The 17,401-nt window shown below is 42.3% G+C and overlaps 1 protein-coding gene and 1 long non-coding RNA gene across 3 annotated transcripts in view; one reads left to right on the top strand and one right to left on the bottom strand.

Annotated features, from left to right (window-relative positions):
• The window catches only part of TMEM165 (transmembrane protein 165), a 44,783-nt gene extending 35,531 nt beyond the window's left edge, over positions 1 to 9,252 (bottom strand). Inside the window, exon 1 of one of the 2 annotated variants that reach the window (XM_021101337.1) lies at positions 8,795 to 9,252. In XM_021101337.1, the coding sequence (XP_020956996.1) occupies positions 8,795 to 9,007 (213 nt within the window). In that variant the 5' untranslated portion in view covers positions 9,008 to 9,252. The remainder of the gene's footprint in view (positions 1 to 8,794) is intronic. The other variant, XM_021101336.1, reaches the window with a different exon arrangement.
• LOC110262103 lies at positions 9,272 to 17,003 on the top strand. The gene is made up of 3 exons (XR_002346666.1): positions 9,272 to 9,359; positions 11,423 to 11,558; positions 16,698 to 17,003. It is a non-coding gene; the product is annotated as an uncharacterized LOC110262103 (long non-coding RNA).

The following is a 17,401-nucleotide window of genomic DNA, read 5'->3' as shown; positions in this document are numbered from 1 at the left end:
TTGCTGAGAGTGATTTCAAGTCCAGCTGAGAATGGTTTTTACATTTTTAAGTGGTTACCAAAAAAGGGAAAAGAGGAGAGAGGGAAGCAGGAAAGGAAGATTAGGCAACAGAGACCTTGAGCAGCCTACAAACATGTGGCCAAAGCGAAACTATTTATTATCTGGCCCATTACAAAAAAGAGAAGAAAAAAGGTTGCCAACTCAGGCTCTAAAACAATCACATTAAGGGACCAGGAAGGACTGGGTGCCTACATTCTAGTAATCAAGAGTCTGTAGGAGACTCTGCAGAGCCCCGAGGGAGAAGGACACAGAGGTGGCAGGCTTTAGCTGACTCCTGAGATTTCTAACTCGAGCAACCCAGGGGCTGAACCGCAGGACGGCGGCAGATTCTCATCAGAATCCAAAGAAGTGAACCCCACCTGCAGGAAATGTGCTCAGCTGAGGGCCTCAACCAGGGAACTCTGGGCAAAGTACAGGGACATCCCGGCTGTCACAGCTGAAGGGGAACCAATGGGGTCCAGTGGGTAGAGACCAGAGACGTTGCTGTGGACAGAACGAAAAGCACAGGACAGGGTCCCCTTGATGAAGAATGATCAAATCCAAAATACTAACAGTCCCCAGAGTGAGAGACCCTGAACTAAAGAAATAACTGCTAAAGGTCTCCCCTAACCCTAACTGCCTATCTTTAATTAATTTTTATAGCCCATGATTTTCCAGAAACTTAGAGATTAAAAAAAAGAAACCCAAGAACAGATGCGATTTGATAGTATAAACAGAAATACTTTTATTTACAAAGCCCCCAGTCAGAGATAAGAGTAAAATCCTAAATTTTTACTGTGCATGTCATATTCCCTAACACGTGATAAAGAGTTGAAACCCAAATTCCACAGGAAAGATCTGAAAGCTTTAAGCATTCCTAGACCTCTGAGCTAAAAATTGGGGAAATTTGACATTTTAGAAAATATTTGACTTTAGGGCTAAATCAAAAGCCCAGCCTTGGAAGCCAGCTCTTGATTAAATACGTACCATTTTAAGGGATTCTAGTTTCCTCTCCTTTACCATTTTTATTACAACTATGCTGATCTTTCTTTAAAAATGAGCTTCATTTCTCTTCCAATACCCCATAAGCATTAAGCATCAAAAAAAAATATAAGCATTTTCATTCAGCTTTCTAACATTTTCCTCTTGGATATACCTTCTGAATGAAGAAATTCCACTGCAAAATACTTGGGACCTGAAACCCAAGAAAAATTTTTAGGAAGAAATATATGCCATTACAACAAATTAGCTGCACTCTCAATCACAAAATGTTTACTTTAAAAAACAAACACAATAGCTATCAAATCCACAGACTCTCGCTGTTTTGTAATTCCCAGCTGTAAACCTGTGGCCACAGTACTTAGCTTCTCTGTTCCTCTGTTTAGTGATGAGGATAAAATAAAGTCTGCCTTACAAGCAAAAAGCAAAACAAAACTGCATATTCTTAGAACTTTTCTATATACAGAGCACAAGAAAAATCAACTTAAAGCTTTTGTCATATAGTGAGCTGGTCCTGGACAGCCAAAATCAATACTAACAAGCTACCCACTATGGTATGGTAAGAATTTAAAACCAAAGTATCAGGATATTACAGATTTCTAAAACTTAAAATGTTAATAAATAAATAATCAATTACCATTCATTCATTTGTTCTCAGTCAACAAGGCTTATGTACCAGGACAGCTCCTTTTCCGAACCCACCTTCAGGCAGAAGGCAGTAGCTACAGGTGAGCTCTGGAATCAGCCTGCCCTCTTCATAGCCCAGGCATCACTGGTTACTATGTTACCATCGGGCCAGGAAGTTTACCTCCTCTCAAAATGAGGGGTAACTATGCCTTACAGGACTGCTGTGAGGATTAAATGAATTACTAGATGTAAAGCTTAGGCTGGTGCCTAATACCCAATACACAGTAAGCACTGTGACAGTTAGTTACAGCAATCCACAGCATGACCCTTTAATCTTCCTAAAACTGATCTGATCACGTTACTTCATTCACTGTTTAAGACACTGTAATGACCTTCTTATGCTTAGAACATAAAATGCTAATAGTTACTTCTGGTAACTATCCAGTATCTCCCACCGAATCACATACCAACTCCCAAAATGAACCTTATACTCCACATTGAAGAACAAGCCAGAGCAACACTGTCTCGACAGAAAATAATGAAGACACATAACACAACTTTAACATTTCTGGTAGCCACATATTAAAAAGTAAAAACAGATAAATTATTTTTTTTATTTTTTTATTTTTATTTTTTGCTGCACCCACAGGCATATGGAAGTTCCCAGGGCAGGGATCAAATCTGAGTGACAGCAACGCTGTACCCTTAACTTACTGCAGTGGGCCCGGGATCCAACCCAAGCCTCAGCAGTGACCTGAGCTGCTACACCAACAACACAGGTTCCTCAACCTGCTGCGCCACAGCAGAAACTCAAAATACTTCTAATATTATTTTATTTAACCCAATATATCCAAAATAATACTGTAGGAATTTTTTTTTCTTTTTTTTGGCTGAGCCTTTGGCATGTGGAAGTTCCCAGGCCAGGGATCGAACCCGCAACACACCAGAGCCACAGCAGTGACAAGGCCAGACCCTTAACCTGCTGAGCTGTGTGGGAACACCTAGGAGTATTTTTTAAATAATTAATGAGATACTCTACACTCAGGTTTTTCTCACCAAAGCTTCAAACGCCAGTGTGCACCCACTTGCTGTACACATCTTACACACATCTCACTATGGACGTGCCACGTCTTTCCTAGCGCTGAAGAACCACCGCAGTGCAACTCTAGAGCACGGCAAGGTTTTGGTAACTAACGCCTTCTTCCCTTCCTACCCTCTCTTCCTCCTCCTCATCTAGATGCCTCAAGACCCAACCTCTTGAGCAAGGCCTACCCCCAACACCTCCAGCCTCTTAAAGGTCCCACTTGCCTCAAACTGAACACGTCCCGTGGGCAATGAGTCATGGCAGATACAGGACTAAAACAGTTTGTCAGGGAGTTAGCTTTTCTGTACCAGAAACACATATAAAGGTAATGTTATTATTTGTAATAATTAAAAGAGACAAAATAACTAAATATCCATCAATAGGGAACTGGTTATAAATAAACGGAAGCTCTATATGTTACACTATTATGGTGCTAGAAAGTTAAGAATGTTTTCTGTACACTAATAAGAAAAAAATCACTAAGAATTTTTAAGTTGAAAAAGTATGTCTTACGTATACTTACCTAATCCCCACCAGAGGGGGATTAGGTAAGTACATAAAGTATATCACAGTTGCTAATGCCCAGGATTGCAGGAAACAGTTAACAGTGGCTATTTCCAAGGAAGGAACCAAGATGCCTAGAACAGGGGTCTGCAAACTTTTTCTTAAAGGGCCAAATAATTAACATCTTAGGCCATAAAGTCTCTTTGGTAATTACCCAAGGCTGATGCTATAGCCTAGGTCAGTCATAGGTAATACTTAAAGTGAACAGGCCTGGCTCTGCTCCAGTAACTTCACAAAAACAGGCAGTCAGCAGTAAACTGTGGTTTGCTGACTCCTGAGCTAGAATACAAGAGGAGACAGTCTTCACTCATTAGTCATTATAATTTTTCTGTACCTCTTGGATATTTTTTCTTTTTTTCTTTTCTTTTTCCTTTTTTTTTTTACCATGCACATGATTTTAGAGACCTAATGAATACCACTTCAAAAATCTCCTGAACCAATCTCTTACTCCAGATATGGAAGACCAATTCCTTACAGGCTATAACTGGCTTCAGGCAGTCCAACACAAAGTATGTGCTCTGCACAAGCTTATTCACTACTCAGAAGTGTGGGGTGTTTGTTAACCCCCATGGTGCAATCTTTGACCAATGGGGGGAGTCAGTTCTGAGGTTCATTTCATAAAGCTCTTTGGAAAGTCTCAACAGGATTCATACCAGTCACCTGTGGAGTGGCTGACTTGAGAAAACATATCAGGTACAAGCATTCACCTCCTCCCCTGGACTGTCAATTTAAAAGAATCCAGGCATATTCTGAGAAAAGGGAAGAGAAGAAATACACAGGCTGAAAAGCCTGCATACTTATGGACCAGCAGAGAGGCAAGCGAGAAACAGTTTAAAGTTTTTGAGTAGAAGACACATGATTAAGGCACTCTGGCTAATAGATCAGGACAGAAAACAGAGAATACCAGCCACTGGACTAACTAATTAAGAAGTCAGCTGCACAAGACTAATGTTGAAAAAAAAAAGAAAAAAAATCTATGCATGATGAAAAGAAAAATTAATATTTTTTTCCAAGGGAAAGAATCAAAGATGATATTCATACTCCTACAAGATATGTGGGAAAGAGAAATAAAAATAAGAGGTGTGGTTTCAGACACGTTCAATTGGAGGATAAAAAGCTTTTCAGGGAATTCCCGTCGTGGCACAGTGGTTAACGAACCTGACTAGGAACCATGAGGTTGTGGGTATGATTCCTGGCCTCGCTCAGTGGGTTAAGGATCCAGCAGTGCCGTGAGCTGTGGTGTAGGTCGAAGATTCGGCTCAGATCTGGCGTTGCTGTGGCTCTGGTGTAGGCCGGCAGCTACAGCTCCAATTAGACCCCTAGCCTGGGAACCTCCATATGTCGAAGGTGCAGCCCTAGAAAAGACCAAAAAAAAAAAAAAAAAGAGCATTTCAGGTAAAGGTTTCCAACAGGTTATCAGAAACCTGAGCTTTGGCCACCAGAGCCTCAAGGTATGTGTCTGGTTGCTGGCAGCCAGAATCTACCAGCTACAGCTTCTCAAGACCAGATTTCCATGGGAAAGGGCAGAGATCACATTAAAAAAATGAGCCTTGGACAACATCTATACTTAGGGAGAGAGGTGAAGGGGAGAAAAAAGAAAAGAAAACTGTCTTAGGTATTTAGAGATGCAGGCAGGAGACCACAGATGGCCAAGTTAGGGGCAATCACCATTTCACTGAGCTACTAACTAAAAGCCAGAGATTTTCCTATGCATTGTTTAATTTGATGCTCAAAAACTTTAAAGCTGTTATCTCAACATAAGAAGAAAAGCTTAGAGACAATAGGGTTAAATAATTTCCTCAGGTTCTCCCAACTGGTAGGACTCCTAAAAAGTGGGGAGTTAATCCTGTCAAAAGAGAACTGAAAAAGACACCTGGGTTCCGCAATGAATTTCAATGAAAAGACAGGGCCTGATGCAAGATAATGGAAGACCAAAGCCAAGTGATAAAGCAGCTAATTCCCCAGTTAGAAGTTTGGTTTATAAAAGTGAGGAGCAGAAGCTAATGCAGTCAAGTACAGTTAACCCAATGGCCTGTTTTTCCCTCTCCAAAGAGGAAAAGCCTGTGTAAGCAGACAGAAAGGAACCAAAGAAAAGGAGAAAAAAAAGACCCTGAGGAAGGAAAGTAGTGGGGGGTCAGAGGAGAATGGGCACAGGGACACGGAGGGAAGGTATGGAGAGGGGCCCAGGTGTGTTCACTACAGAAGAAAGGAGAGAGTCGTGGCGCAGAGGCAGCAGCTTAGGTGAATACAGGAGGGTCAGACACATGACCAAGTCTCTTTCTGCCATTCAGTTATACAGAGTTGTAGTAAGAAATGAAATAGGTGTTTTCCTTAGTACAAATACCTTTTCCAGTATCTTAATTTGGGTCTGAAACTCAAATTATTTACATCTTCAGGGCAGGGTCAACAACTTATAATTAAAAAACAAAAAGAAAAACTTACTGAATAAAATTCAAAGTTAAAATTAGTTGCAAATTGAAAAATTGTGAAAAAAGACCCTTAGTGTCCTTTTATTTCATGATCTTCAAGAAAAGGGAGAAAATAACAATTAACAATGAAAAAACAATTCCCACTCTAGTCCTACAGTTTAAATGAACACAGACTTGACCACACAGAAACTGCTACCTGCGTGGGCATCTCCACCTGCTCATGATGAAACTAGAGAAGATGATGTTTTCTTTGAAACAAAATCTACAGCCTGCTACCAAGAAAAAGACAATGTCCCTGCAAAAGTAAAACAAAAACAAAGTCTCTCAACGAAAGTTCCCAGACAAGAGGTGAGCTTTAAAGACAAAGAAATCACAGGAAAATGCTTAGAACTGGCTTAGGACTGTCTTCTTACCATTACTTTTTTGTAGGAAGTCAGAAAAACCTTTTTCAGAAGTTGGAAAATGTGCACAAAAATACATGTGTAATTTAAACCATGACATCAGGGATAAACTTGGTTTTAAAAGTCTGTATTAAAGAAACAAAATATTATAAATTTTCATCATATCTTATTTGTGGATGGGGTCGCTTGTTTTTTAAATAATATTTTATTTTTATGAATGTTCCATCAATATTAGAATAATATATTTAACAATTACAGTTTTAAAATACATTTTTATTTTAATGAATGTTTAACAGCTATGCTTTTATCAATATTACTGTTCTGTAATGTGTTTATAAATGTTAGCATTTGAAATGTATTAAGTGCATTTAGTTTCACTGATTTTTTTTTTTTAATGAATTGCTTTGACAGTAGAATACCGACAAATAAATGCAGTAACATCATGATCATTCCATTCTGACAGCAATCATGAGTCAGGCAATGATTATCTGACCGCCTCAGTCTTAGCTGTGAAAAGGCTAAAATTGGGAGTTTGGACTGGATGGAGTTTATGAAAATGGAAAAAAGTTTAAAATATTGTGTGGAAGGTCTTCTAGTTAAAAGATAATATATAAAAGAAATGCCAAGAAACAATAAAGCAGAAACACCAGTAAGGAGAACTTGTACTGGTCTGGTGGCTTCTGCGGCTTTACAACACTGCTAGGCAACCAGAGCAGAGCCCTTCTTTGGCTTTATAGAATGAGCAGCAAATTATAAATTACCTCTATTCAATCTACCTGATAAGCCCCAATTAAAAAAGCGAGTCTGTCAACACAGAGGCACACATTGCATAATGAAAGGATCCCAATGCGCAACAGTGCTTTTTGTGGGTTTTGTAAATGGGGGATTAATTTTAACTATAAGTTCAGAGTAAAGTCCCTCAACTTTTTTTTACCTGATTATAGAGAAAAAAATATACCCAACATAGAAAATCCCATGAGAAGTTCAGTAATCTTGCTTCAGAGTACCCTATAAGACACAACTACGTTTTTATAATACATCTTACATTTGATTACTTATCAATAAAGTTTTTCCTATCCTCTCCATTTTCAGAAATTCACACTCACATAGTGTATGAAAACATACATTTAAATATCCTACCCTTTTAAAAGATATGCTGCATGTAGCTGCAAAGCAAAACAGTTGAAAACTTCAGAGAATCAGTGATGCTGAACTCTTGCTTACACGGCTATTAAACTCAACTCTGACAGTATTTTACTTCCACCAAGTGGACAAAAAACACAAATGAAACTTACATTACACAGTTCAGAAAACATGTGAAAGAAAAAAACCTCCCCATATACTGTAATACAGTAGAGAAAATAAAAATAACACAAAACACACTTGAGCCGTAACAAAAAGTTACATGCAAGCATAATTTTATGCTTAAACAAACTCTACTGCAATACAGAACAAATTAGCATAAATTCCTACTTAAAAAGAGCCATCACTTTTAGCCAGGAAATTTTAGGAAAGACTTCACAGAACAGAGATGTCTACTTGTTCCTTAAAGGTGGGAAAAATTCTGGCCAGAACAAGCTCACTAAAGCCCTTTTACTTAGAGGCCTTTTGTCGGAGAGACCAGGAACAGAGCACATGGCCTGTCTTAGGTCTGAATCAGCAAGTGGCTGAGAAAGGGAGTGGGGAATAGAAGCCTGGGGGCTTGGCTGGAGCCAGATTACCCGGAAACCTGAGAGGTCAGACTGAAATCACGTTAGGGGCTACCCATTGAAGACCTCTGGGGCGAAAAATGGAATTCAAGTTGGGGAAGATTAGTTGGGTGGATGGGGACAGGCAGAAGGCAGCCCGCCGTGGAAACGGGAGTGCAGAGCGCCCTGCTAGAAGCAGCTACACAGGGCCTGGTTCCAGGAATCTAAACTGGAAACGAGGAGAAAGCCCCGCACCCACAGAGGGACTAAATACACAAACGCTGCCCAGACTGTAAACCCAAGTGACTAGGTGATTCCACTAACATAAATTAAAATGTTAATTAATATCCATTTAATGAAGGCCAAAATGCAGGACTCTGGTACACTTATAAATTTAGTTTTGGCATCCCACACCGCTGCAACACTCCGCACTGTCTGCATTCCTTAGGCTACTCCCTGCAAGCCACAGCACGTTTTTCAAAAAGTGAAAAGTCACGCTTCATAATCCACACACATTTGGCAAAAATCACAAATCATGCAAAACTGAATTTGGTAAATAAACAGTTTGGGAAAAGCTGTTTCAGCAATGAAATGGCCGATGGTATTCAGAGACCATGAAAAGCTTCCCCACTGCTCTAGGTTAAAAACTTTCTGTTAGGGATGAGTATTTCCAGCTCTGCAGGATACACCTGACCAACAAGAGGCCCATCCCAGTTGCATCCTTACTTACCCTCCCGAGTTAAAGGCCGACAGAGGACTCCCCTCTCTGCGCTCCGCTCCCCTCCCCCAGGAGGAGCCGGGCGAGGCCAGGCCGGACCAGCAAAAGCGTACCCAGCGGTCTCGCCCCCAGGGCGCGGGCGCCGGGCTCCCCTCCCCCGCCGGCAGTCTGGGCCCAGGCGGGCGCTCCGCCCGCGCCGAGCCCGGTACCCGGCGCAGCCTCGCCCGGGGGTGGGTCCCACTCACCTCGGCCCGGGCCGGCTCGGGGCCCTGCGCAGCCGCGGGTTGCGGCTGCAGCTGCTGAGCTGGCGCCGGAGGCTCCTTGTTCCGGTGGCTGAGGTCCTCGTCGGGAACAGCCCGGACGCCGGCCGGGGCCCACGGCAGCGGAAGGAGCAGGAGCAAGAGCAGGAGCAGCCGGGGCGCGGATGAGCGGCCGCTCCCCGGGGCCACCGTCGCCATCCCGCCCGCCGAGACGGCCGCGCACCGGCACTACAAGAGGAAGAGCGGGCGCCGCGAAGTCTCGATCCGGAGGAGTCCCCGCGCACGTCCCTCAGGCCTCGCCGCCGCCGCTCAGGGAGGGGCCGGCAGCATGCGGGAAGCGGCTGGCGCGGGAGAGAGGCTCTAGGCAGGCCGGCGTCCGGCCGCAAGACTCCGCCAACTGTCTCGGCGCGGCCGGGCCCTGTTCTGCCGGGCCCCGCCCCCGCATGTGACGGCCTCCCATTGGCCGGGCGTCCGCCTCGGCGTCGTGACGTCCTCCGGCAGGTTGAGGTGCGGCTCGCGCCCTCCTCCCATTGGACCCCGCGCTTCCGAGGTACCCGGCGCCGCGTGACCTTCCTGGCCTGGCATCCTTCTGGCACCCCACCCGAGACCCTTTCGCGTACCCTCTCCCTGCAGCCCCAGAATCGCGCGGCTCTTTACTTCTTGTTCCCCCTTTTCCTCTGCTCTGATATCCACCTCAGCCTCTCGATTCTCTGAGCCTTTCCTAGCTGTCAAATTATTTCCAGCGCCCTGGTTACGTGGCACTTGCTACGGGAACTGCCACACCTTAGCCAGGTTCTGCACTTCTTTACCGATTCTCAGTAACGCCTCCGACCCGACGATCTACTGAGGACAATGTTCTTAGATGCGAGTATTTAAAACAAACTTCTGAAATAGGACTTAGGAAATAACAGACAAAAATTGTTAAGCCTTGTTTTAGATATCATTTGTTTGCCTATAAGCACTCCCAGACCGAAAAGATCTAACGTTACCCTTTTCTTGCAACACCTTTCTGTTTCACATGTTTTATGCAGCATCTATCTTAGAATGACCTTTGGCTTTTTGAACTTGAGTGTTTAGGATTTTTGAGGGATGGGGATTAAGGTAGGCGGGAGTAGAAAACAGGAAAGGATGGTGGGTTGAGAATATTTTTACAGCCTAAAAAATAAGTCGAGCTATTTAGTTATCCGAAGTTTGACTAAGATTGTGTAAACCATGTGCCAGGCACTATTATAAATACTTTATATATATATTTACATATATTAGCCTGTGCTTTGTGAAGAAATAAGGAAGGTTATCAAATACTGGAGCAAGAATTGAACCACCAAAACAATCTGCAGCAGAGGGAACAAACCTACTTTGAATTCGCTGAAGATACTGTATTATGTCATGGCTTAGTAGAGCTTTTGTCCATGAGGGTCTTCCTGTCTGTAGGGTCCTCCGTTCTGTCATTGTAAACTCATACTCTCATTTCCAAAACCTGTCCAGGCCTGACTACTCAGAAACCTTCCCCCAACACCTCCTCTTACAGAATCCATCACTCCTCGCTTTACACTACTGTAGGGTAGCATATACATGCTTCTATTATTTTTAGTAACCAGGATACCTTATGGTTTGGCATACAACTATTGTGCCTCCTGATTCAGCCCTAGGGGTAAACATTTGAGCCCTCACAAACTAGTCATGACTAGAGCCCAGTAAAAACCAGAACCCAGAGGTGTGGACTACCCTCGCTCCAACTCCCTCTCCTGTATGCACGCAGCACCTGCAGAGCTTCAGGGGTAGCTGAGAGGCAGTCTGGTGGCTCAGTCTAATGGCAGAGGCAGAGACTGAATGTGGCAAAACTGGCCACGAGTCCCTGATACCTGGAAGGTGCTTGGCTTATTTTCTGAAGTGGACCCCCACACTACACAGCTTTGTAACAGGAAGTACTCCTGGCTGAATTCCCAGTCACCTCAGCAGATGAAACAAACTGCCAGATGCCTATGAGCCACCTGGTGATGGAGGGCAACTCAGGGGCAAGTCAGCAAAGCTGCTCAACAGATACAAAGTGAACAGAGATCAAGCCGATTGCCCCCGCCCACGCCCTAGGAGGGGACCTGCAGGGTGCAATTAGTGCAGTGTCAGTATCCCCACCAGCCAGGGTGGGCCCTTCTGGCCTATTCAGTGTTACCCTGATCCAAGGGCCCTCAGCCTCTGCCAGTTTAGGCTCCAGGTGTCAGATTCCCAAGTGATCAGCTCTCTCCATGCCCAAGGGTGCTAAATCAGAGTTGATTTAGAGCCATCATGGTTCTATTCCTCACAGGTGACCAACTCCTTTGGGAAAAACAAAATAAGACAAAAACCTGAAAGCACTCTTCTGATACCTTTCTTCGAAACAGAGCTACTTACTTGATCCTCAGTAAGGACTGGAGACTCAACAATTCCGAGATTTTTTTTTTTTTTTTTTTTTTTTGATCCTGGCCTGCATAGATATAGTCTCACTAAAATTTAATCACTGGTAGGCACCCTACTCGGAAGAACCCTACTACACTGTATTTTAATGATTTTTTTATTCCTCCTTCCTTACTGAGCTTAGGATGGTAAGATTATGTCTCTTATCTTTTCTATCCCCAGCACCTAGCAGATTTCTAAACTTGGTAATAGTGGCAGTCATCATCACAGTGGTAATAGAAGCAGCAAATCTTTACTGAGTGCTTATTCAACCCATGCAGTGCACTGAATGTGCTCCATGAATGATCCCACAAGGTAGGTAAGTACTCTTATCCTCATTTTTACAAATGTGCAATTTGAGACAGCTCAAGTAACTTTCCCCAAATTGCAGTTTGTAAGTGGCAGAATGGTACTTGATTTCTGCTTGTTGAACTTAACTGTGTCCTACTTAGGGAAAGGCCAAACATACAAAACCAGTCAGTTGATGGTGACCATTTCCACTCTCACTAGAGGAGGATGTTTTTTCTCCAGTGCAAGTTTCTGTGAGGAGAACTTCCTGGCTTCCCTCCCAGCCTAAGCGTTTCTTCTCTGATGATGTAAGGTCAATTTGGGCAGAGTAGCTGAACATACTGGGCTCAGTTCTGCCACCTTTTTCCTCTTAGGAGGTGCAGCCCACAGAGAAAAACAAATTTATCCCTCTCTCCAGAGCTGGCCTGCTCTTAGCCCAGGAATTCAGTATGAGCTCTGCACACCTACCTGGCTGCCAGATCGAAAATCACTCCTGGAGGCCTGTCTCACTCTTGGTTTCCTCTCTCAATGTTTCAGAAGTACGGAAGAGAGGAGCTCTTCCCTGAACTCTCTGAGACCTCTCCTTGTACTACAGAGTCATCGAAGAGTAGATTTCCACGTTTTCACTGGAAACAGTGCACAGAGGCAAGGCTGGTTAGAAAAGCCAGGGCAGGGAGTGATGAGAACGGAGAGAGTGAAGCAAAACCCAGAAACTTTCCATTAAGACTCAACCGAAGAGCATTCAAAATTATGGAGAACGGAGTTCCCATCATTGCGCAGTGGAAATGAATCTGACTAGGAACCATGAGGTTGGGTTAAGGATCCCTGCCCTTGCTCAGTGGGTTAAGGATCCAGCGTTGCCCTGAGCTGTGGTGTAGGTCACAGAGACGGCTCTGATCCCGTGTTGCTGTGGCTCTGGCATAGGCTGGCGGCTATAGCTCCAATTAGACCCCTAGCCTGGGAACCTCCATGTGCCATGGGTGTGGCTCTCAAAAAGACACAAGACAAAAATAAAAATAACAAAATTACGGAGAAGGTGCTTAGCAAATGAATATAAGTTAATGTCACATAGCCGTTTACAACTTGCTTGACCTGCAACTCTCTAAAGCACTCTTGTGATGTGAGTGAAGTACACCACCATCCACAGGGATGCTAAAACCCTTTAGATGATGGGGTCTGGACCTGGCAGGGGACCTCTGCTGGTCCAGAGCAAAGGGGAACTGCCCTTTTGGCCCATTCATGGACCTTCCTAGGTTTCCACAGTCTGGCTGGAAAACCAGAAAAGGAATACTAAATATGTGCTCCTTGGATTCTTATTTATCCAGCTACATGCTTGCTGTTTCCATCCAGATGTTACACAGGCATTTAAAATAAAGCATCGGTCAAATGGTTCTCTTGATTTTCCTCCAAAAACGTATTCCAGGCTTAATTTCTAAAATATACAAACAGCTCCTACAACTCAATAACAAAAACAAACAAAACCCAATTGAAAAATGGGCAGAAAACCTAAATAGACATTTCTTCAAAGACAACATACAGTGAAGAAAAAGGAACCCTCCTACACTGTTGGTGGAAATGTAAATTTATGCAGCCACTTAGGACAACAGTATGGAGGTTTCTCAAAAAACTAAAAATAGAACTACCATATGATCCAGCAATCCCACTCCTGGGCATATTTCCAGACAAAATTATAATTCAAAAAGATACATGCACCCCATGTATCCATGCAGCTCAGTATTCACAACAGCTAAAACATGGAACTGAAATGTGGAATGACAGAGGACTGGATTAAGAGGATGTGACATACACACACACACACACACACACACACGTATATACACAGATACAGTGGACTATTACTCAGGCATAAAAAAAAGAATGACATAATGCTATTTGCAAGAACATGGATGGACCTAGAGATTATTATACTAAGCAAAGTCAGTGAGAAAGAGAAAGACAAATATCATCACTTATATGTGGAATATAAGCTATGACACAATCGGTGGACATTTAAGTTGCTTCCACGTCTTGACTAAAGTAAATAGTGCTGCAGTGAACATTAGGGTGCATGTATCTTTTTGAATTATGGTTTTCTCCAGATATATGCTCAAAAAATATGCATCACTGAATCACTTTGCTATACTCCTGAAACTAACACAACACTGTAAATGATCTACACTTCAATAAAAAAGAGCACTGATACACAAATTGTATCACTTAGAAATCCATAATTTCATCAAAATTCAAGATAGAACTGAATTTGTTTTGGGTAGATGTGCATCTTCATGTTTCTTAATTCCTACAATAAAGTCATTTTATAGAATAATCATCACATAAAAAAACAATTATGAGGATATTTTTCAGCTTTATAGGAATAAAATTTTTTTTATTTAGTTTAGGTTCTTTCCCCTGATGTTTCATTTTCAAACGTAAGCCATCTCTGCTGTCATTTTGTATCCACGGTCAGTTCTAAAGACATGAAGAATAGAAGGGGGGCCCATATTATGGTGCCATTTCTCTGATTTTTTGAAAAATAATTCCCCATACTTGAAAATCACAGAATGCTGACAGGACAAGCTGACTGGGTGACTGCTTATAAAGTACCAGAGTTTGACCCTCGCATGAATGGACGTGTATCCTTGTTAGACTCAATGCTAATTTTCATGAAGGTGCCAACCCACTGGAGGCATTGCCCCAAATTATTATTTTGTGGCATCTGTTTTGGATCAAATGCAGATTTTTCCTTATGACAAATTCTGCACTCTGACCCACATTACTACACTATTACTTTTAACATAGATGCAATGCCTACTAGTTGATAGATTTTGTATAGGGCACATTAAGAGCACACATTTTCTTGCATTTCTTGCTCTTTTCTATGCTTATTAAGCATTCTTAGCCACAAACAGTCTTCAATAATGGCTTATGGTGAAAATCTGGGCATACTCTTACCTGACCAGGGCTGGCTACATAATTTGCTGGGCCCAGTGCAAAATGACAGTGTGGAACACCTGTTCAAGTGCAGGGGAAAAAAGTGCAGTTAAAGGTGCTAATACAATATTGGTAATGGCAATACATGAGTAACTTGAACTTGAAAATCGCAAAAATAATATTTTGGGGTCTGACATTCTACAATGGTTTATTAAGATGATATCTTGATTGATTATGAAAAATTTCTGGCTCACCTGTTTGCAAATTCATTAAGATTTATTTTTATTTGTTTATTTTTGCTTTTTAGGGCCATACCTGAAGCATATGGAGGTTCCCAGGCTAGCAGTCTAATTGGGGCTACAGCTGCCGGCCTACACCACAGCCGCAGCAACGCAGGATCTGAGCTGCACCTGCAAACTACACCACAGCTCACAGCAATGCCAGATCCTTAACGAGGCCAGGGATCGAACCCACAACTTCATGGTTCCTAGTCAGATTCGTTTCCACTGTGCCACAATGGGAACTCCAAATTCATTAAGATTTATACTTTTCATTTTATTTTCATTTTCACCAGGTAAGAAATTCAGGGAGTTCCCGTCGTGGTGCAGTGGTTAACGAATCCGACTAGGAACCATGAGGTTGTGAGTTCGATCCCTGCCCTTGCTCAGTGGGTTAATGATCCGGCATTGCCATGAGCTGTGGTGTAGGTCGCAGACGCAGCTCGGATCCCACGTTGCTGTGACTCTGGCGTAGGCTGGCGGCTACAGCTCCGCTTCGACCCCTAGCCTGGGAACCTCCATATGCCTCGGGAGCTGCCCAAGAAATGGCAAAAAGACAAAAAAAAAAAAAAAAAAAAAGAAATTCATTTCAAGCAATTTATTTCTCAATTGATATGACTGAAAGCAACATCAGTCGCTCTTGGCAAATACAAGATCACAAATGAATTTTGACCATTTCCATTTTGAAAAGGATCTTTTGCTGATGAAACTGTTAATGTTTTATAGGATATGACAACACCTAAAATAAATTTCTAATGACTTATTTTGAAATATAAATTTCAGGACTTCTACAGTGGTTGATTCCTATGAAATTATTTTTCTAAACAGATTTAATTTTTCATATGAATTAGTTTTATGTAAGTCTGAATTTAATTTTAAATATAAATTTACATAATGGGAGTTCCTGTTGTGGCTAAGCAGAAACAAATGTGACTAGTATCCATGAGGATGTGGGTTCGATCCCTGGCCTCGCTCAGTGGGTTGGGGATCAGGCATTGCCATGAGTTGTGATGTAGGTCGAAGACTCGGCTCAGATCTGGTGTTGCTGAGGCTGAGGTGTAGGCCGGTAGCTGTAGTTCCAATTTGACCCCTAGCCTGGGAAACTCCATATGCCACAGATGTAGCCCTGAAAAGCAAAAAAAAAAATTACATAATGGCATTTTAATGTTTCTTCAGACTTGAGGAAATCTTTCTTGAAAGTTGTGGAAGTCGTAGGAGCAAATGAAAGTGACTTCATGATCTGAGTGTAATTCAAAAGGCCTGTTATGCTTTCTGTCATTGTAGCTTTACCTGTAAGGAAGAAAATTTAATTGCCTTCCTCATTAAAAATTGATTCATTCCCTTTTCACAGAAAAGAAAATCATGGACATAGACTTTTGGTTGCCAAGTGAGAGGGGGAGGGAGTGGATAGACTGGGAATTTGGGGTTAATAGATGCAAACTATAGCCTTTGGAATGGATAAGCAATGGGGTCTATGTCTGTTCACTTGTGATGGAGCATGACAATGTGAGAAAAAGAATGTATACTTGTATGTGTGACTGGGTCACCTTTCTGTGCAGCAGAAAATTGACAGAACACTGTAAATCAGATATAATGGAAAAAATAAAAATCATTATAAAAAAAAGCTATTGGTTCATTCAAACCTTTATAGGAAAATAATATTTTTTACAATTGAAGTGTAGTTGACTTCAGTAATATATTAGTTTGGGTTAAACATAATGATTTGATATCTTTATGGGTTTGATATCTATATAAAGTTACTGTAAAATATTGGCTATATTCCCAATGCTGTACATTACGTTCTTGTATCTTACTTTGTACCTAGTAGTTTGTACCTGTTACTCCTCCCCTACCCCTATCCTACCCTTCCTTCCACCCTCACCCCCATCCCTTCTGGTAACGCCTAGCTTGTTCTCTGTATGTGAGTCATTCTCTTTTGTTATATTTTGTTTACTTTTTAGATTACACACAGAAGTGAGAACATGCAGCACTTTTCTTTCCCAGTCTGACTTATTCCAGTAAGTATAATACTGTTGGGACACCCATGTTTTTGCAAATGGCAAAATTTCATGCTTTTTATGGCTGAGTAATATTCCATTCTATCTCTCTCTATATATAAACCACATCTTTATAGTGTTCTTTTCTGTAGAATGTGGTGATCTTTACATTTAATTTCTATTTCTACATGTGTGCTTATTTGCTTTACAATGTTGCAGCACTTTTCAAAACTAGAGATTCTGGGAGTTCCCGTCATGGCTCAGCAGTTAATGAGTCTGACTAGTATCCATGAGGACTCAGGTGTGATACCTGGCCTCGCTCAGTGGGTTAAGGATCCAGCATTGCCATGATCTGTGGTGTAGGTTGCAGGCTCAGCTCAGATCCTGTGTTGCTGTGGCTATGGTGTAGGCTGGCAGCTACAGCTCCAATTCTTGACCCCTTGCCTGGGAACCTCTATATGCCATGAGTGTGGCCCTAAAAAGCAAACAAACAAACAAACCCTAGAGATTCTAAACCCTTTGAGAATTCTAATGCTTCCCTGATGCGGTTTATTGCAATGTTCATGTATTTTGTCCTAATTTATTCATAAACTTTGCTGCCTGAGTGCCAGCTGCTCCTGTTCCAGTGTCAGGCTGGAGAGCTGATGTCCGTGCAGATGACAGGGATT

The sequence above is a fragment of the Sus scrofa genome, chromosome 8, assembly GCF_000003025.6.
Source record: "Sus scrofa isolate TJ Tabasco breed Duroc chromosome 8, Sscrofa11.1, whole genome shotgun sequence".
Taxonomy (NCBI): domain Eukaryota; kingdom Metazoa; phylum Chordata; class Mammalia; order Artiodactyla; family Suidae; genus Sus; species Sus scrofa.
Note: the sequence above shows the minus strand (reverse complement) of the source record. Positions and strands in the feature narration are given on the sequence as shown.